At 44.9% G+C, this 22365-nt stretch overlaps 1 protein-coding gene across 2 annotated transcripts in view; it reads right to left on the bottom strand.

Annotated features, from left to right (window-relative positions):
• The window catches only part of GRIP2 (glutamate receptor interacting protein 2), a 476068-nt gene that overhangs the window by 117076 nt on the left and 336627 nt on the right, over positions 1-22365 (bottom strand). For both annotated transcript variants that reach the window (XM_078661710.1, XM_078661711.1), the window contains exons 10-12: positions 21649-21774; positions 13978-14136; positions 12236-12422 (exon numbers count right to left, since the gene is read on the bottom strand). In XM_078661710.1, coding sequence (XP_078517836.1) covers positions 12236-12422; positions 13978-14136; positions 21649-21774 — 472 coding nt within the window. The remainder of the gene's footprint in view (positions 1-12235; positions 12423-13977; positions 14137-21648; positions 21775-22365) is intronic.

Here is a 22365-nt window from a genome sequence, read left to right as displayed (position 1 = left end):
TCATGGACTTTTTTCCTGGGTCTCCCTGCTATTTGAAGCTTGCTGTTAGGAAAATAAAGGCTTCTGACCAGTATCCCCGTGAGTGAGGTCTGTGTTTCCACACGTGAGCTTTGATATACAGAATGGTCCCATCACCATTCATTACCGAACCCGCCAGGAAGAGTGCACGAGCGCCTAGATGGGAAAGTGAGCCTCGCAGCAGCAACTGCATGCGCTTAGCACCGCCAAGCGACGTCCAGGGAAGAGTCTCTAAACGGCAAGCATTCAGCTCGTTGGGAGTGTGGATATACATCCGTCCCCTGCTCTATCACCGCGACGCTGCTTGGCTGGCGAGGGGATCAGAGTCAATTGCTTTTGAACTACAGCGGAGGACTCAATGAATTAAGACGCTATATGCGATAAATCCATAGCAGGACTACTGGTTCCATAAGGCACTGCGGCGACAGTCCAGCCTATCTAGAGGCGTGTCATTTAATTTAAAGGAAGTGGTATCCTGGTATCCTGCCTCCCTCCTGTAATCAGTTTGTCGTCCTCTGAAGAAGAAGGCGGGAGCCTTCGAAACGCGTCAGGATGCATAAGACGAAACAGGACATTCATGGACTTTTTTCCTGGGTCTCCCTGCTATTTGAAGCTTGCTGTTAGGAAAATAAAGGCTTCTGACCAGTATCCCCGTGAGTGAGGTCTGTGTTTCCACACGTGAGCTTTGATATATATATATATATATATATATATATATATATACACACACATACACACACACATGTACACACATACATACACACACACATACATATACATACACACAGACATACACATACATACATATATACACACACAGAGCACTCCTGGATCTATGGAGGGTGCCCCTACTTGTAATGCTGTACCGTGCCAGGGAGCGATGACCGGTCTCCAAACGACTCACGGTATTATCATAAGGGAGTTCCAGGGTTAAAATAATCACAGCACACAACTCAATGGTGCTTGTGCAATCCTGGCCTCCAGACCAGCGCAATCAATATTGTGTGCTAAGAAAAGCCATTGCTCACTACCTGGACCCTGCAGGTACACCTGGGAAATCTAGGGTTTCCCCAGCTCGCTTCAGGGCGGGTATGTGACAGTGCATCATAGGACACTGGTGCTGTCCAAACAAAATTAGATGGCCAGAATGGAGGGGCAGAGGTTTCAGGATTTAAAAGTTGTAATATGAAAGATATACGTCAAAAGCCTGCATGGAAATAAACTATAATTAAGGCATCTGAATACAAACTGGTCCTTTACTGTGAACCTGTTAATGGCCTGGAAGTATTCAGATCTATAGAACGCATTTCTTCACAATTTTTTCCACTGTCTGGGAGTCGGAGTCATGCCTCAGTAAATTTTAGGAGTTTTTACATCTGTATCACTGACGGTGAAAGTTCAATACATTTGAAATCTTAAATGACAAAGGAGAAATAAAAGGGAATAACACAACAACGAGCATTTGCAAAGAGCACGCTCACCCAATGGCATCTTGGAGCTGAATAACAGAGTTATATGGTTACCCAACTCAATGGTACTCATTTTATCGACCTCAGAAGGATGAAAGGCTGAGTGGACCCAGCAGGATTTGAACCTGTGACCATGTGGTTGAACACAGGCCACTGCAGTGAATGCAATAGTCCACTGAGCCACCAGACCCAGCTGGAACATTAGATAGAAATGCAATATACAACCTCTGTAAACGAGATTCACCAGCAATATCAACACCATGTATCCCCAAAGAGCTGCTGAGCCGGTGACCGCAGCGGCCACACACACGACAGCCCAGGTCACCCCTACACAAACCACCACCAGACGCGGGGCGAGCTCCACGCGCCGGTCGCTGAGCCCGAGGCCGCTGCCTGTCCCAATTAGTCAGGATGACTGATTGGATAATCATTCTAATTTTGGCTGCTGGCTGCAAATTGATTGGTGGAGGGTGTTTTATACAGGAGATGGGCAGTGCAGGGACATGATCCGGCACTAACTGGGGACGAACCAGAAGCTGGAACATCTGCAACCTCTAATGAGCTATCACTATAAATTGGCTTCCTAGCCTGGACTCTGCTCTGACCCAAAACGCCCTGTCCTCTGGGACAGGGAGGGGTCTGCATTGCCCCATGGCCAATGTTCTTTTGACCGTCACTGCACAGAGACACTAGAACTGCGGGAGGGCTCAAGTAGCCAAGGGGTAGGTCACTATAATGTTTATGTTATGGTAAGCATATTATTGAAGTATAGTGCTTTACCATCATTTGGTTCTGAAGCGCTTTAGAAATCTGGTGGCCTTTGCAAGCTCTCTGGTTCTTGCGGATAAAAGTTGAAGCAGTAGTTGATACTGTATTTGTTGACTGGCCTGGCAAGTTTCTAGCCACATTTTAACCCCTTGGCTGCGGCGGTAATTCCGCTGCGGCGCTGGGGGGTAAGGGGGGTTGCGGACGCCCACATGCTCGTCACGGAATCCCGCTGTCATGAGCCACAGGCTCGCTGTGCTCATGACAGTGTGGTTCCATCACGACTCCGCCCGCACAATCGGGGAATCAGTCCGCATGGGCGGAGCAGCGGCAGCATGACGGAACCATGCCATCATGAGCACACTGCACCCGTGGCTCATGATGGCGTGGTTCCGTCATCAGCAGGGAAAGGGTTACGGGCCTCTTTGTCAAGTTTGAAGGGCACTTGCAGAGGTTGCCACCCATTAACCCCTTCCATGCTGGTGACGAACCCCAGCCGTCACGCTCCACGGTGCTCGTGTGCGGATGACGGCTGGGGTTCGTCACGGCCCCACCCTGTTCATTCCGCGGCCGCATGCGGGGGGAATCGCGGCCACATGGAAGGGGTTAAGAAAAGCACTGGATACATGAGGTGAGCAACGTCATAAATTCATAGGGAGGGTAGAGCCAGGTCTTTCTGGGACCTAAAAACCAAAGAATAAGCCAAATGAAGTACACCCTGCCATACCTTTTAAGGATATTGCAAGTCAAAGAGGAGTTTTACGATCATATAAAGACGAGGCTGAAGGCTAAGTTCCTTCATAAGGTCATAGAACTCCTCAGTGATGTGCACTATAATTATAATGTATGACAGGGGGTACTTTATTCCGTATAGTACATGGTCATACCATCACCTTTCCAAGAAACCATCTAAATCCTTTGTGTATTCCTCTTTCACATTCATTACAAACACGGATAAAAGTATATTCTGCACTGTGAACTTAAGCACACAAAAAAAGCAGGTAGTATTTTTTGCATAAGAACCAATTTAATGGAAATTAGGTTAAAAGGTTGAGAGTCAAATTGTATGGAAACATGAAGACTTTTCATATTTCTTGCGATAACCCATGGAGCGGTAAATATTCAACAATCTGCCATAAATATCCCCTTTCTGCTGATCACCTTTTCTTTCCAGAAAAAGGGCATCAAAAGAAGGATAACCGGTTCTCATTTTTTAAGTTTAAACAGCTGCTGTAATAATCCCTCTCAATTTGACTGCTCAACCTGGCAGCAGGCATTTTAACATCACAACTCACCTGTTATAACTTATTAAATTTGAGCAGCTATGTAATTTCTTTATTGCAGGAGACTATAGAAGTCACAAGTCTCCTGAAATAAGAACATTAGAGACATGGTTTTCGACAAGGATAGCAAGCTTCTGTATACTATGTCAAGCTTCTTCTGTTACTGCATCCGTTACCTGTGCTTTTAAGTCCTGCTTCTGGTGCGACAGGCAGAAGGTTCACCAGCTGAGCATCAAAGACATTATGAGGCTACAGAGAATGCACATAAGAGACTGCAGAGCCACACAGTAGAAAATCATGGAGAGGGACAGATGTCAAGTGAGCACAGAGCTAGGGAGGATGCTCAATACATGTAGACAGCACAGCCACACAACTGGTGGCATGGAGAGGGCTAGATAGTGGAAAGCGAGCACAGAGCTAGAACAGAGCTAGAACAATAACTCCTATTAAACTAGCTTCAGACTGGGCTGGCGGTCTTTCTCAGGAAGAATATGCTGGCAGTGCCGCAGACGGCACAGGTAAACATATTTTGAGTGGCCTCACCGCCACCCATTTTATTGTGGTGCGAAAGCCATGTTAGGGGTGGCGGATAGGCAACCAAAGGGGCCTTAAAAGGGCCCCCTGGTGCTCCAGGTCTGTCCCCCCCCCTGTATTTATGAACCCCAGTGCCTGCACGGTGTGGCACGCACCCCATGGTGCATGCTGCACCGTGCAGGAACTTGCAGACTGCCACAGTGACATTGCCGTCTGCATGTAGGGTTCTCCAATGACATAAACAAAGTGGAATCCACTCAGGTGATAGTGATCCCTAAGGTGATGGGGAACACACAGTGTTGTTTAAATGCCCCTCACACACCAACAGGCCCCTTGGTGTCATGCTTCATCATCGGGGCCTTCGCACCCCTCTACGGGATGCGGCGTGCTACGACTCGCGAATACGCAGGAGCACTTGACGTGAACTATGTGTGGGGGTGTGTGTTTTTAACAAGGATGTGAGTGAGGTGAGGTGAAAAAAGTGGGTGGTTAAAAAATACCTGGCACGTGGGAAGAAAAAAAAAAAAAAAAAACTTTATTAAATCCCCGGCTGGTATTATTAAAATTTAAAGTGCAGGGCGTGGTTATAAAAAGATACGTATTAGGGTATCAAACCACTGTATTAAAAGTCAACATGTTTCGGAGGTCAGAGCCCCCTTCTTCAGGACAAGGGTGTATGCACTTACCCTCCCCTTACTCACATGTAAAATGTAAAAGTGAAAAATAAAATTACCACAATGTGTAATGTTCCTCACAATGTTATATGTAAGTGAGTGTAGTTGCGCCCAGTTGGCGTAAGAACCTGTGGAAACAAAATCATATATAAACAGACAGTTTATCACAGTTTTAGAGGAGAAGGATAATGCTTCTCTGAAAAAACATCAGGTGAAACCAAAAAATAATTGGAACCTGGAAGAAGAAAGAAAAAAGACACTACACACATATACACACGCATACCAACACAAATTGCTGCTCAGATGGAATATGAGCAGAACAAAGAGAACAAAAGATCTTACTTAAAGTTCACAACTAGAGGACTTCATGAGCCTTTAACGTATATTGGGGAATCCTTTCCTAATCAGAAACCTAGGAAATCAAAGGTTCAGCAAATCAGTGGAAGAACTCAAGCATCTGAGCGCCACAAGAACAATGTACAACTGCTTCTCAAGATGGTCTCATAACTCACGGTTACAGCAACAACAAATCGCCTGCCATCCCTCAACGCGGCTCCGATGAAGTGAGCAGCAGAGGGATTCGGGCCTTTAAATACGCTTGTCTGGGGGTAATTAGTGAGGGTTAATTGATTAATGCAAAACGGTACAAGCCCAAATACGGAGAGATATCACCCAATACCCGGTAATGCGCTAACGTCCTACACTGATCCTTCGTGCATGCGCACAACAGAGTACAGCCGGCGCATGCGCGATAGACTGATCTAATGCGCATGCGCACATGCAAACGCTTTGTAAAAGACGCGAAGCTAGCGGTATCATATTGAAATGCTTGGAAGTGGATGGCAAGATCTAATGCGCATGCGCACCTGCAAATGCTTCGTGAAGGACGCGAGGCTAGCGGTATATATTGGAATGCTTGGAAATGAATGGAAAATGGCCTATTTAAACCCAAAAAAAACAAAAATAAGGCAGGGATAAGGTGTTATGGCCAGTAGACAAAAAGAGGATTACCCTATTTCAGGGGTGTGCCTACCATTTCCGTAGTTGCTCTCACGGGTGTATTTCCCATATAATAATTCTTAAGAGGAAATTTTTAAGAAAGACTGTGGTGAGAGAGGTTAAGGTCAGCTCCAGAAAGGGTTCAACATCCATCAAAAATCGATGGTACCACGTTGAGCTGATGTGTATAACCCTATTGGTCCACAAACAATTATTAAGTAACCATATGAGTATATTGACCAAAGCTCATTGTAAAGGGTGGGCAGATCGAGTGTTTATCTAAGAAGGTTCCATGGAATGGAATCATTCAGTCCAGTGGTGTCGGTCCCCAACCGAAACACCCACCGTTGTTCTTTTTCCAGCAGACCTGTCTCTGAGGGCAATTGTTCAATAACTGTCCACTGCAGCTCATTCACACAGTGTTGATTTTCAATATAATGGGTTGACATTTTGGTAGTTTGTTTCTTGCACCTGATGTTGCTCTTGTGTTCATTTAACCTGACCCTAACAGGTCTGGTGGTCATGCCCACATATTCCTTTCCACATGGGCAGGTAATTAAGTAAACTACATTTTTGCTGTTGCAGTTAGTAAATGCCCGCTGTTCCCATGTGGTGCCATTGGAAAAGATTAGGTTCTGCGTCTTTTTTGTGAGGTGGCAGTTATTACAGTTTCCACATGGGTAGTGCCCATGTATGCCTTGCAACCTCGTCTGATCCTTGACCGGGGGGGGCGGTCGAGTGTGGACAAGTATGTCCCTCAAGTTCCTACCTCTTCTGTGTGCAAAGAGGGGTTTCTCCAAAGACAAGCCACCACTCGTTAAAGTGCGCCAATGTTTGTGGACCAATTTAGTCACTTGGTTGCTGACCGGGCTGTACGTGGTAACACAAACCGTCCTATTGGCGGCTTCCTCCCTTGGTGGATTGTCCTCCAAAAGGGCATCCCGGTTGTTGTTACGTGCTCTGGTACAGGCTTTTTGGATCACCCTTTCCGGATATTTTCTCTGTCTTAACTTTGCACTCAGATCTTTGGCTTGAGTTTTGTATCTGGCTACATCGGTACAGTTCCGCCGTAGGCGGAGGAACTGCCCATAAGGGAGGTTCTCTCTCAGATGACGAGGGTGAAAACTGTCAAATCTAAGGAGACAGTTCTTAGCCGTTGGTTTAAAATGTGTTTCAGTTTTTAACATGCCTGCTTCGTGGTAGATATTCAAATCTAAGAAAACCATGTTGGTATTGGATGCCTGGTAAGTGAATTTCAAAAAGGCATTCTGATTGTTGAGCCAGTCGATGAAATCCGTTATCATGGTTGCATCCCCCTCCCAGATAACCAGGACATCATCTATATACCTTCGCCAGGAACGAATCCTCGCCCTGTGTGGATTGTCTTGGTGCAGGATTTTGGTCGATTCCAAATGGTGGACATAAAGTCCAGCTAGGCTCGGGGCAAAAGTGCTGCCCATACTGGTCCCATGCTTCTGCCAGAAAAGAGTGCCCTCATATTCGAAAAATTTTTTCGTAAGTGCCAGGGAAATGCACTCCATCACTACATTCCGTGGGGTGTGATATTCCCAAACTGTAGAATGTAGTACCTCCTCAATGATTTGAATGGTCTCATCGTGGGGGAGACTCGTATAGAGGCTCTCCACATCCAGGCTTAGCAACATTTGCGAGGTTGGGTCAAATGGCTGATTGTTCAGCAGTTGTAATACTGCTTTCGTGTCACGTAAATAGGTGTCAGTGGCCTGTACCAGAGGTCTCAAGAAGGCATCAGCAAACTTGGATAAAGGTTCCAGGATAGATGAAATTCCCGAAACAATGGGGCGACCAGGTGGGTTCGTCAGGTCTTTATGCACCTTCGGGATGGTGTAAAAGTACGGAATACGAGGGTTCTTCTGGGTCAGAAATTCTGACTCCTTCTTCGTAATCCAGTCATGTGTGAGTGCCTCTTCCACCATACCACCAATCTGAACTCTTAGAGATTCTGTCGGATCCTCAGTAAGGATCTGGTAGTTCCTGTTGTCGGAAAGAAGCCGTCTGCATTCTTTATCATAGGCTATGGTCGTTTGAATGACCACTGCACCCCCCTTGTCTGCTGGTTTTATAATCAGGTTTTTGTTCATCGCCAGTTCTTTTATGGCCTCATTTTCTGTTCTACTCATATTCTGAAAGACCTTCTGTCTGGTTTCAAGGCCCAATGAGCCTTACAGAATGCCGCCGATGCAGCGTCGCCAAGCCAGCACCCGCTACCGATTATGATCATGAACCGGCAGGTGGTGTGGGAACGGCTTTGGTGGTCCTCCCGCAGGGTGCTGGGCATGGCGGCCTGTGGGAGGACCTCCAAAATCATAATAAGGCCCCAAGTCTCCTCTCACCACATTCTCTCTTTTTGCACTGAAATGTTAATCCCATAATGAAGGTGGAAGCTGCCAGGAAGGAAACTCTAGAAGGGTAGGAGGATCCCTCCTCATGACAAACTATGGAGAACTTAGACTCTGGATCGAAAAACAAGTATTGTATTTGAATGGGAGAAAGCTGGCGAGAAACATTGGGTGTGCTTATCTGTTTTTATGCTATCAGGGAAGCAACCGAATATGCAGTTAACCCCTTTGCTGCTTCTGTCGACCAATGGCCGTCACGAGCACTACCTCCGTAGTGCTACACATGTCTGTTGGCCGACGCAGCCCCACCAACTCAATAAAACCACCGCACCGGAATTAGCGCTACGGTTAATCTCACTCTTGCATGAGCAGGGTGCAGTGTGGCTAGGATCTGAGCCATCACCGAACCGGGGCTCTTAGGCCTTTGGGACCCTTACGGAGTATGAGAGGAGTTGGGATCATGAACATCTCCTTAAAATGTTGGTTTTCTTTGGCATAGCAGGAGTAGGTGAATTCTGGACCTTCTAAAGATTTGTTGTTTTTGCTCCGGTTGTCCATCTTGATAGCTCTCCCACTTGTTTCCCTACACACGACAGGTCTATGCCCAGCAATAGGCAATATTCACTGCCTTTAAAAAGGTGCACAGCTACTGCTCAGGTCATCAACATCAATTCTTTCCCATTTGGCATCATTTTACACACTTGACAGCATCTCTGTCTTGCATTTGTTGCAGCATGGATTACTGGAGCTTTACAAACTCACATTTTTGTACACCTCTCCTCCATACACTGGGTTGTGATGCATATCAAGACAAGACAAAAACATCACTGGTGCCCAATACCCAATGAATCACAACAAATCCAACACTCTTCCACCACTACTCCCTTACAGTGTATTGTCCCATCTGTGAAAAATGCACTTTGCGATCCCACAACATAAGCTCGAAGCGCCTTATAGATGCTACAATACACCTCAGGACGACTGGATCATTTGTAGAAAGGGGAGAGAAGGTAAGTCTCTTATTTATAGTTTTTACAGAGTATGGTAGCTGGGCTCCTCAACGCAATCAAAACAGAATTCAAAATTCTTATGGTTGACTGATCCCTTAATTCACAGCTGCTTCCAACATGGCAATATAAATATTAAATATGAATGAATTTGTTGGCTATTTGCACATAACACAACAAGCAGAACATGGAGAGGGCCAGATGTCAAGTGAGCACAGAGCTAGGGAGGATGTGCAATACATGTAGACAGCACAGCCACACAACTGGTGGCATGGAGAGGGCTAGATGGTGGAAAGTGAGCACAGAGCTAGAGAACAAAAACTCATATTAAACTAGTTTCAGACTGGGCTGGTGGTCTTTCTCAGGAGGAATATGCTGGCAGTGCTGCAGACTGCACAGCCAAACATATTTTGAGTGGCCTCACCGCAATCTATTTTATGGAGGTGCGACAGCCATGTTAGAGGTGGCGGATAGGCAACCAAAGGGGCCCTAACAGGGCCCCCTGGTGCTCCAGGACTGTGTCCCCCCTGTATTTATGTACCCCAGTTCCTGTACGGTGCGGCATGCACCACATGGTGCATTTCCGCACCGTGCAGGAACTTGCAGACGGCAATGTCACTGTGGCAGTCTGCATGTATGGTTCTCCAATGAACCTTAAAGACTGCCACCGTTGCAGCGCCACGGTGCCATGACCTGCTACAGATTACAATCATAATCCGGCAGGCGGTGTGGGAACGGCTTTGGTGGTCCTCCCGCAGGGTGCTGGTGTGGCGGCCTGTGGGAGGACCTCCAAAATCATATTAAGGCCCCAAGTCTCCACTTTCCACATTCTCCCTTTTTACACTGAAATGTTAATCCCATAATGAAGGTGGAAGCTGCCTGGAAGGAAACTCTAGGGTAGGAGGATCCCTCCTCATGACAAACTATGAAGAACTTAGACTCTGGATCGAAAAACAAGTATTGTATTTGAATGGGAGAAAGCTGGCGAGAAACATTGGGTGTGCTTATCTGTTTTTATGCTATCAGGGAAGCAACCGAATATGCAGTTAACCCCTTTGCTGCTTCTGTCGACCAATGGCAGTCACGAGCACTACCTCCGTAGTGCTACACATGTCTGTTGGCCGACGCAGCCCCACCAACTCAATAAAACCACCGCACCGGAATTAGCGCTACGGCTAATCTCACTCTTGCATGAGCAGGGTGCAGTGTGGCTAGGATCTGAGCCATCACCGAACCGGGGCTCTTAGGCCTTTGGGACCCTTACAGAGTATGAGAGGAGTTGGGATCATGAACATCTCCTTAAAATGTTGGTTTTCTTTGGCATAGCAGGAGTAGGTGAATTCTGGACCTTCTAAAGATTTGTTGTTTTTGCTCCGGTTGTCCATCTTGATAGCTCTCCCACTTGTTTCCCTACACACGACAGGTCTATGCCCAGCAATAGGCAATATTCACTGCCTTTAAAAAGGTGCACAGCTACTGCTCAGGTCATCAACATCAATTCTTTCCCATTTGGCATCATTTTACACACTTGACAGCATCTCTGTCTTGCATTTGTTGCAGCATGGATTACTGGAGCTTTTTTTTGTACACCTCACCTCCACACACAAATTTGTGCTGCGTATCAAGACAAGGCAAAAACACATCACTGGTGCCCAATACACATGTGCTTTCCACAATGAATCACAACAAATCCAACACTCTCCCTCCACCTTAAGGGAGCTACTACTCCCTTAAGGGTGCACTGTCCCATCTGTCAAAAAATGCACTTCACCATCCCACAACATAAGCACAAAGCGCCTTATAGATGCTATAATACACCCCAGGACGACTGGATCATTTGTAGAAAGGGGAGAGAAGGTAAGTCTCTTATTTATAGTTTTTACAGAGTATGGGAGCTGGGCTCCTCAACGCAATCAAAACAGAATTAAAAATTCTTATGGTTGACTGATCCCTTAATTCACAGCTGCTTCCAACATGGCAATATAAATATTAAATATGAATGATTTTGTTGACTCTTTGCCCATCTCTTCAAATGTTTCTGACAAGCAATGATCTAAGATCACACTATTGTTGCCACCGTCAAGGCTTAAAGACACCAGAGCAAGCTTAATTGTCTTAAGTCGTCTGTGTTTATCACTTATGAACGGTTTTACACGACAACTGGCCTTTTTCCTAGAAAGCCAACGTCATTCTGATCACAACCGCCTCCTCGGATGGATAAGCGATACAGTTTTCGCACATTCTACCACTAAGATAATCATATAGACCTTCAGTCACTCTTGAGAACTCATCTTCCAGATTATTTTCAGAGGGTTTCAGCCTCACCTTTTCCTTGGACAGAATACTGAGAGACCACTTAGGAGTCGCATTAATCTATCAACCATCATTACATCAATTGTAATAGCTATCAGATTTCAACCACTGAATAGCAAGAGAGCCCCATTCTACTTTTACTTTGCTAAAAAAGCCACATGTCTACAAATCCTCTCATTTGGCCTTCCATATAATTGCGCCTTACCCATCGAAAAAGTCAAACCCTTGAGGCTGTACAAACTGTATATTTAGCCGGGATTCATCCTCACCTTTTCATTCAGGCACCAGGTTGACAAGATCACCTAAAGCTTTAGGAACCCGTTCATAGTCTCCACCAGACTTTAAATTCCGCTGATGGCTAAGACCCTGTGAATTAGAAATTATCACCCTTTGTAACCCGAACAGAGTATTGAAATATTCCTGTCGGACCATGGACCACTGTCCAGACCTGAAGAACCACCTCTGCCCAGATGAAGGTCTCCTTAGCCTGGTTGGCCCATCACTCTCAGCAGCAATGAGTGACACCACCAAAAAGAGCAATGTAGAAAGGTCAGAATGGGCAATCATTTTCCATTCAACATTCCACGAGCATCTTCTTATACTAGCACCATGCAATTAAGGTTTATCTTGCCACAGTAGGTATTAATCTGCATGTACCAGTCTCTGTGTATCCCATATGCTGCAGTAAATGAGTAAAGTATGATGCACTTTTCGATTGTAGCCTAAAGCGTAAGGGACATATTCGGAGTAAAAAGTTAAACAAATACCCCCCCGTGTCGAGCACAGTTACAGTACCTCTCTGCTGGACTATCTGGCTCGATGAAGCGGATGAGGGGAGGCGAGGACAGAGTTTCGGTGGCAAAGATTCCTCCTTGAAGCTGCAGTCCAAACCCATTCAGAGGGTCTCCCCTCAGGACCACCTCTGTGGTCTCAGTGTGGATGATCTGGCCCCCGGGACCAACGGTACTGGACGCCAGAGAAACTGAAATGAGAAACTGCAATCAGTACGGGAAACTGTTACTGGAGCCTTCCCACTGCTTCACAAAGACCATACACAGATTACATCATGGATTCACTCTTTGCTTTGTTGCAAAACAAATTCTTCTGTCTGGCTAAGTTATCACAAATTCTTCTGTCTGGCTACGTTATCATGAAACTACACTTTTATAGTTAATTCTGGGTGTGTGAGTTCTCTTGTTTGATTTATAAAGATAATCTAATCAATATTTTGTTCACCGGTCTTTGCAATATTGAATCTTGTTAGAGGTCTTGTGTGGACCAAGCCCAAAAGCGAAAAATACTAAACTCCAACTTAACTGGTTTCCTAAACTGGTCACAATTGGCTTGCTTTATAAATTCCCTTCTACTCAATAGATTTCCCCTGGTCTTACCAGTCACAGATGCACAGTCATCAAAGTCTACTGATGACCAGTATCCCACAAATTCCTGTTGATGATTGGTGTATAAAATGCAAATAATTTTGTGCTAAAATACTAATATATTCTACATTTCTATTGGTGCCTATTTTTGCTCTGCTCCATTTCTCATTGCCGGTGTCTGAAACAAGACTAATTAACAGTTCTCTTGCATTCACTAATGCAACACACGTCCTCAGTGTATTCATTCACCAATGTACTATGCGGTCCTCTACCTGTGACTCTGCTAAAATAAATTATAACTCCCCAAGACAATGGCATGGTGAACCATTTCAATGCCCTGGCTTCTTGATAAGCTAGGCAGACATGTCCAAAGTTATGTTTACAGTTCTGGTTGGTTTTGGGTCTCCTAAAGCCACAGAGAAACCGTACTCTGATATTGATTACAACACATGGTTACAGATATCTTCCAAATACCAAATCTCACTATGGAAGTTTAAACATCATAATGCCTGGAAAAGCAGAGGGAGTACTCACTTGGCCAACCTTAGCCCCTCAACCATGTGTTTGCTGAGGGGAACTTGCTAATGGGCTTCAGGAATTAAAAGGGGCTCATATAGTGCAGTATAAATGCAATTCTTGCTTTTTCCTTCAAGATCAGGGCAGCGCCGGGTGTACCCAAGGGAAAAGTCAGGTGCAGTTTCTGCTTTCCAAGACTTCCCTTAAGTGACAGCCATAATCATCAGCTACCAACAAAGGCTGATTCCCCACACTAGGGGTCTGCGAAAGGCCAATATATTGTATTGATCCTCAATGACCCTTCTAATATTCACTTGTAGTGTTTCTTTCTAACAGGGATTGCAGCGGACTTTGAAATTGCGACAATGCAAATAGGGGAGTCAGATGGGCACAAGAGGGACATCGATTTGGTCATACATCAACAGGAAATACCGGTAAAATCAAGAACTCGCGTCAAGTATCCCTTACAGAAACAGACGCTTCGGGCTAATCCTACTTGATATAAGGAACTACGACCCTGCAGCCTGCACAAACATAGTAAATCACTAGCTGAGAGGCGAAGTCATGTACTGTGATGCAGTGCTGGTCATGCTTGGTCAGAACCTAGAGAAGTAAGCAGAGCAATGTATAGGAACATCTTACTTGAGCTCTTATGCTCCTTTCTCCTCTGTCTCCGCCTCATCAAGGTGGCTCGTGGGCTCATAGTATTGTTAGTACGAGGTAGAGTGTTGGAGTTCTGGCTGGGAAATCCCGGGGCATTCATGTTCATTGAGGCAGAGGAGAAGTTGGCAGCAACAAGTGCTGTTGACAAAGAAAAATACAACACAAATCAGCACATGCTTGTAAAATTAGGACTTGAAATACTGAAGTGAATTACACTGCCACTGTCTGGCAACACGTCCTAGTTGGTATGACCCCAGAGACAATGAAAGCAAATTTTGAAGCTTTAGGAAATGTGGCATTTCACAGCCCCTTCCCCATTGCCCAAGGAGCCATTTACAAGCTACTAGAGAAGGTATGTCATTGTAGGTCCAGAAGTGTTGCATAGAACCGCCAGCGATGTATGCTATTAGGTTAGTTGCATACATATTTATTTCAGATGGATAACTTGACAATTTGGCATGGATCCAACATATGTGGATAACTGTGTTCTAGTTCAAATTGCAGCCCCACCTTTTGGTGCCAAACAGTTTTACCACAGAATCAACCACATGGGGTCTTGAAAGTAGCAGAAAGAATACAGAAGAGAACTGCTTTACAGTCACATGGATGATCCGAAAATACCAGGGGGCGGTCGCTCCTTTAGAGTAGAGGAGCGCCACACCCTCTGACACCAGCAGAAAATAAAACTATAATAAAATGTTTTTTAAACCTGTTTCATCATTTTATTTTAATCCCCTGGACCCCCCCCCCCAGGACTCTGAGTATTGGGGGTGGGTCCAGGGGATGACACTGCTGTGGGGGAGTGGTGGGCACTTCCGTCACTATGCATGAGGTGTTTGGCCGGCGTCTCAGGCTGGCCAAACCTATCATGCGCAGCAAAGTTCTCTCCAGCCTCAGCTGCATTGCTGGGGCTGGAGAGAGCAGGAACACGCTCCCAGTCTGCCCAGGAGCGCAAGTTGCATGGAAGAGCAGCTTCAGGACTGGCCGCAGGGCAGGCTGGGAGCCGGTGCCCAGTGCCAGAAGAAGGACGAGGTGTTGCGGGGGGAGATAGTGGTGGCAAGGTAAGTTTATTTTTTTTATTGTTTTGCCCCAAAAACCCTCCCCACCTTCCTCCTTCCCACCTCCCTCATCTGGCCCGGCCCGCCTCCACCACTTTCACAGGGGATGGGCTGCTACGGTAAATACATCACTTGCACTTAGGCTTACAAAAGTCCAGTAACATTATTTAAAATCTTCATTGTCATTAACAAGATTTAAAATGACCTAACTTGAGTGCAATATAGCTCTTCAATCTCTGTATCAATCAAGGATTTATAAAGTGTGGCAAATCACATGTGAGAGTCTCAAGGTGCTGGAGTTGCTAGCTGCTGCATGGTGATCTTGTTTATTCAAACAGCTTCAAAAGTCTTGAGTCCTTTCCTGAATTCCCTAAGCAAAGAGGGGGTCCTGAGGTGCAGGGCAAGGTCATTCCAAGCTTTGGCCACCAGGTGTGAGGAATGTCCTCATCTTTTGCCAAGGAGGATCCAAGGGGTGTCTGCAAGGGAGAGGGAGGCGGATTGTAGGTGTCTAATCGGTTGGAAGGTTATGCGTATGTTTATGTAGGCTGGTCCTTCATTGTGCAGGTCTTCTTATGCGTGGGTCAATATCTTGAACTGGCATCTCTTCTGGATCGGGAGCCAGTGTAGCTTCTTGAGGTGCAGTGTGATGTGGGTCCGTCTGGGAAGGTTGAGGATGAGATCTCGTCGTGGGAGAAGTCTGCCAGGGTGTCATACAGTTCTTTGGAGGGGGTGATGTTTTTGGGGACTCTGGGGTTGGAGAACTCCTTCACAATGGCGAAGAGCTCCTTGATGTGGTTTGGGCTGGCTTCTATTTGGTCTACTAGGGCATTTTGGTTTCTTTCAGGAGGCTTGGTACTTGTTTAGTGCAGTCTGAAAGGTGGTATGGTCTCTTGTCTTTGCTGGTGCACCACTTTCTTTCTAATTCCTGGCAGTTGCGTTTGGTGGATTTTAGCTTTGCGTTGAACCAGACAAGTCTTCCGGCAGGTTCTTTGGGTTTGCCTGGCTTGGCGGGGGAGATTGTGTTGTGTTTTGTGATTCACTGGAAGTTCTTCGCAGCTCTGTCTGGGAGGTGGGAAATTAAATGCGTTTTTCCACTGGTCTTCCACCATCTTTTTTCCAGTTTCTGTTCGTGGAGCTAGAGGGCATGGTGTTGGTAGGTAATGACACTTAAGTAGACGCTGTAGTCGTCGGTCCACGTGAGCCGATAGACGTGGTTGTACTTGCTGTTGCTGGATGTGAACATGTGGTTGTGTGTGTGTCCTGTGATGTGGGTAGGGCCAGTGACAAGTTACTGGAGGCTCATGCTTTCAAGGAGGTCGGTAGTGTTGGTGTTGCAGGAATTGTCAAGGTGGAAGTTAAGATCCCCTAGGAGGATGTAGGGCTCGGAGTTCGATGGCGATCAGGGCTATGAGGTCAGGAATGGCGTTGCAGAAACTGGGGAATGGTCCTGGTGCTCTGGAGATGAGGCTGCCTCAGAATGTGCTTTTTTCCATTTGTGTGAAGTTGGGTGTGAGATGCTCCATTATCAGGGGTTGATTTGTCTGAATAGGTCATGCAGCGGATGGTGTCTTTGTAGATGATGGCATTTTCACCTGTTTGTTGGTTCTGGCCTGGTGTGTTATCTTATAGCCTTCAGTGGTGGTGTTGGCGATGTCTGGCGAAGCAGTGGGGTTCAGCTAGGTCTCTTTGAGGAAGATGACGTCTGGGGTGAGGGATGAAAATCTCTACTTCCCTAGAGTCTCTTGACGTTGTACTCAATCCTTTGATTATCTTGAGGTTTCTATACAATACTCTGAAATAAGAAGCTGGTAATGCTCCTCTACATGGCTTCTAAATTATTCTGTGATCCCGAGGAATGCAGGGCCTAAAATGCTGCACTGGTTCCCTGTCCTAGGACAATCATATTAATCTTTCAGTGATTTTTCTCCAAACAGCTTCGGCTTTCCTGTATTTCCCTAGCTTTGTTTTTACTTAAGTTGTTTGGGCTAACTTCTACACTAGAGTGGTCAAAGGTACTCTATATTAATTTAGATCGTCTGGTGTTCTGGGTGTCCCAAATAGCAGTTTTCACCAGTAAAGCACCACAATGGTCATGCTAGGCTCATAAGTGCTGCTGTGCAATCAGTTGCTGACCTGGACCCACCTGGAAGATGAACAATCCAGGGAAGCCACTGACCTAAAGCAAGAGTTGATGGCCCTACAAATTGAACAAAAAAATAAGGCTCCCACTCATGTACATGGACACTTACTAGACCCTATATTTAGCAGTTGGAAGGGTGTGAGTGTGAATCAGCCCATGCCGGTTCCCTGGTCAGATCACTCCTTAGTCCCTTTCATAATCCGCTGTCCGAGCACTAATATTCACAGGGGGGAAAAAAACAGCTATCCGAAACGTAAATGGAAGCAATTCTCTCAAGACACCTTTAGTCACCGACTAGCGTTAGGAGGTCCACCAGGAGGGGACAATTGCGAAAGTGCAAACAGCAACCTGGACAAGCGCATTTTAGATGCACTCGATGAGTCAGCCCCGATGTGTCCATCAAAGACAAATACCCGAGATAAAAAGTCTGCCCCGTGGTTCACGCCTGAATTACAGAAAGCCAAATCAGAATGCAAAAAATTAGAGCGCAGATGGCGGGTCGATTTTTGCCCTCAAATTAAGAATACGTAAAAGGAGGCACAGAGAAAATACAAAATCACACTTCGAAGTACTAAGGCTGCGCACTATAAAACCCGTATTGAGGAGGCAGATAACTCCTCGCGAGAACTATTTAAAATTTTTAAAGAAATCTCTGTAGTAGCTGATAGTAACATTTCAGGAAAGGATTCAGTCGAGGAATGCAATAGAATAGCGACTTATTTCGCTGGTAAAGTCCAAGATATCTACGCCACCTTCTCGGGCAATATAAGCAGCGGACGAGACTTTGAGGAAAAGATAGAAGCAAGCAGGGTAGAGAACTGTCTCAGAACTTTTGTGGTACCCCCTACAGAGATACTCTCCAATATCTGTCAGAGCATTAAATCAGGCTCCCCTAGTGATCCCGCACCGCCTCGGGTGTTGGGGGAAAGTATAATGGTTCTGGAACCCTACATCAGGCATGTACTTCAACTCTCTTTTGCCTCCGGTACTCTCCCTGCTAACTGGAAGAAAGCAATAGTTTTGCCTATCAAAAAGAAACCAAATGTTGGTCTGGAAGTACTTGAAAATTTGAGACCCATCTCACTACTACCCTACTTGGCCAAAGTGGCCGAGAAAGTGGCCAATATACAACTTATGGCCCACTTGGAAAAAAATAACCTCCTTCACCCCTCTCAGTCAGGCTTCCGACCGGGCTTCTCGACTGAGACGGCCCTACTGAGAGCAACTGAGACCGTGCGGCAAAAGGTGGACTCCGGACATACTATGGCACTGATAATGCTTGACCTCAGTGCAGCGTTTGACACTGTAGCTCACATCATCCTGCTACAGTGTCTAAACAAAGCAGGACTCACTGAGGCAGCATTAAGCTGGCTTAAAGCGTTCCTTACAGACCGCAGCTTTCAGGTCCAAAGGGGCTCTTTTAAGTCTTCTGCCATAGCACTCGAACAAGGGGTGCCGCAGGGCTCAGCGTTGAGCCCTAGTTTGTTCAATCTTTATATGGCCCCCTTGGCAGAAGTGGTATTAGCATTTGGGGTGGAGTTAGTCTCTTACGCTGACGACACTCAACTGCTGATCTCTCTGTCCCAAGCCCCCGACATAGCAGCATTCAACTTCAAGTCCTGTATGCAGGCCTTAGCTGGATGGATGAATGCTCACTGTCTGAAGCTGAATGGCTCTAAAACTGAGGTGGTGGTGATTGGTGGTAACCACTCCAGCTGGACGGGGGACTGGTGGCCAACGTGCTTGGGCCCTACCCCCAAGCCCAGCAAAGAGGCAAAGAATCTGGGAATTTGGGTTGATCCCAAACTGTCCTATGAGGGCCATGTGAATCGCCTGATGGGAAAATGTTTTGGGATACTAAAAACCCTCAACCGCACATTGGATTTACTCCCTCTGGAGGCTCGACGAACCATGGCCCAAGCCTTAGTGACATCTCGCATGGACTATGGTAATGTGCTGCTCTTAGGTACTACGGAAAAAAACTTAAGACGAATGCAAGTTCTCCAGAACACTGCTGCTCTGCTAGTGTTGAGACTCCCCAAAAGAGCAGCATCCAGGCCTGCGCTGGAGGCTTTACATTGGCTTCCAGTCAGAAAGAGAGTGCTTTATAAAGCACTCCTAATCTGCCACAGGATTGTTTGGCATAAGGCCCCGTCCTACCTCTCTGACTTGGTTCAGATCTATGAACCTACTAGAGCACTACGCTCAGCCGGAGCAGGGCTACTTAAAATTCCCCATGTCAAAAAAGCAAAAATGGGTGGACGCTCTTTCAGACGGCTGGCAGCCAGCAACTGGAATAAACTCCCGGTCAGCTTAAGGCTAGAAGGATCTGAAATGCAGTTCAGGAAACTCCTGAAGACCTATCTGTATAAAAACTAATCCTTCTGGCCAGCCCGCCATCCGCATCTTTCTCTCTCCGTAGCGCGGGGACACGCCGTGAAGGCGTCACCAGGCGCTTTATAAATTCCTTTATTATTATTATTTATTATTTATTAATATTAAGGAGATTGCATTAAAATGTTTCATATGTGACTATAAAACCCATGTGTCCACCTACTTGGTACTAATATAAAGTATGAATTGTGAGAATTACTTAAGTAGAAAAGTTGTGCATCATTTGGAGAGTTACATCTTTCAGTAGTCCTGTGGGTAGGGGAGATGACCTTTGTGATAAACTGACTGATACATTACATTTGATAAATGCATACCATTACAGACACTCACTACATTACCGGTCTGAATAAAGCAAAAAAAAAGTTTCAGCAATAGTTTTACAACCATCATGTATAGGGGTCTTAGAAGAGTACCCGGAGCTTGGCTGGTTACAGCTAATGTACTTTATGTTTATGGACCATAGTTTGTTTCACCTGCTCTAAGGGCATTTTCTGACAATGTACTAGTCTGGCATAATGAGGGAAATTAGGATCTTTTCTGAGTCGTGTGAGGTGTCCCTCAGGTTCTGGACCACGTTTCCACCTCTTGCTGTGTTTACCATAGTGGAGTATTTAGTTGTTCAATTAGTGTGCCGTTACATCGTTGGCTTAATTGTCTGATTTTATTGGCTTAAGATGTTTATAGTGTTATTTTATTGGTTGGTTTAGTATAGTTTACCATTTTTTCATTAGTTGAGTCCTTGTTTGGTAAACGCTACTTTAAGTTTTATTTTCATAGTATAATATAAAGTATGCTTTAATTATATATGTATTATGTTGTGTGTATATATATTTATATATATATTAAGAAATGTTTTTATATGTTTATAGTTCTTTGTTTTTGAATTCATATGTGTTTTACGTGTACAATTATTTTGAGTATTTGTTTAATTTAATGTGATGTGTTTTTATTTTATTATAGTGGTTTATTATAAGTTTTGGGTTATTTAAAATAATGGTTTTAAGTTAAAATTGCATTTTTATGGATTTAATAGTTATGTTAGCGATAATATTGTGATCGATATTGTGTTCATTCATATTTTTGTTATGGATATATGAACAAAGATTTTTCTGTAAACTACATTTGTGTGTTTGACATTAGTGATTTTACTAGTTAAGAGTATGGAGTCTATATTTTTGTTATTGCTATAAAATGTCCGAAATTTGTGTATATCGATATTTGTAGGATCGATACTATGTCAATGATCCATCCCAGTTTGCTCTCTGGCTCCTCACACACCAATCCAGACCATAGAGATACAGGAGGTCACCTCCCGGCCCTTAATCTCCAGCCGCAGGAGATCTGGCCGATAGAGGGTGCAGGAACAATACAAAGTTGCGATCATTATCTTGCGCATCCAGACAGTCTTCCCCAATCCAAAGCAAATTTAATACTGCTTACTGTACTATTCTTTTTATGTAGTACTCCAGTTCTTAAAAATCTATTTGCTAATATATAGATTGTGTGAAAAAAGTAGTGTGGACTGACCTTATTCAGCACCAGAGTACCTTCATGCAACTCTAGATGCCTATGTGAACAGTAATTCAACTTCCTTTTCAACAGGAAGTACTTGTGTGGCCAAGAAATCAAGTCAGAGTTATTCCAACCATGAGTGGAAAGACACACCAGGAATCAAAAACTGCAGCAACAAGTGTGTGAAGAGGCATCTTTCTTGGTGGGGTAAGCAAAGAGCTCTGTGATCTACTATAGGTATTGAGATCAACCTAAATGCTTAGTTGTTGCTTGTGTGGTCAATCCTACAACGCACGTTATTCCAAATCTAACCACATCTGATAACTAGTTCCACTCCTGGCTTATCCCAAAGCAAAACTTCCTAGGACATATTCCTCTAAGAGAACATGATCTATTAAATCACTAAGGGTATCCATTGAGCAGATGACCTAGGAAAAATAGTTAATTAGTAAAACATCTAAATTAGAGTAACCATGCCTTTCTATGATAGCATTAGAAAGGAGTATGCAAAACGAACTGTATAAGAGACTGAGAAGGACAACCTACATTTACAATAGTCTTGACTGGAGGCTGGGTTCCAGGTGGGTGTCTTGCAGTGTCCTGGATGCTGCGTATGGCAATAATTGACACACGGATCCCAGCAGTGATGGTGATCGCTCTTTTGCACCTTGACTGTCCTCGGCAGAGAGAGATTCAGGTTAGTTATGGAATGAACATAGAAGGGATTCACAGTATGACAAGGCAAGTATTCCCTGGAGGGAGATCTAAAGGCTTAGTGAATGTTATTAAACTGAGAGGCTACCTGACAAAATATTTTGATGCAGACCTTTCCCATCTTAATTAAGAGATTGATATGACAGGCTGAATTTTAGTTCAAGAACATACCACACTTTGGATTTGATCAACACCTCTTTGGATGTGATCACCAAAAGATTAACATATTGCAACTCCAACCCCACCAAAAAAAAAAAAAATCTTATTGCTTTACTTCAAGTACTCAGGAATCTTCATAAAACAGATAAGATTAAAAAGGCAGACAAAAATAAAGAATCGAGAACATAGGGCACAAAAAGTTATTTCGAATATATCCACATACAAATATTTTCACTTCTTAAAAATTAATTTCCTGCCTATTGGTGAACAGGGTTGAATTCCTTTTCAATCACCAATCCTATATGTGGGCAAGTACTCACAAGAAGGTGGAATTTGGTGCATGTCAATTACTGTATATGCAGTTTATTTTTGAGCCAATATTACTGTAGT

Source organism: Lissotriton helveticus, chromosome 9, assembly GCF_964261635.1.
Source record: "Lissotriton helveticus chromosome 9, aLisHel1.1, whole genome shotgun sequence".
In the NCBI taxonomy this organism is placed as follows: Eukaryota; Metazoa; Chordata; class Amphibia; order Caudata; family Salamandridae; genus Lissotriton; species Lissotriton helveticus.
This window is presented reverse-complemented; position numbering and strand designations above follow the sequence as displayed.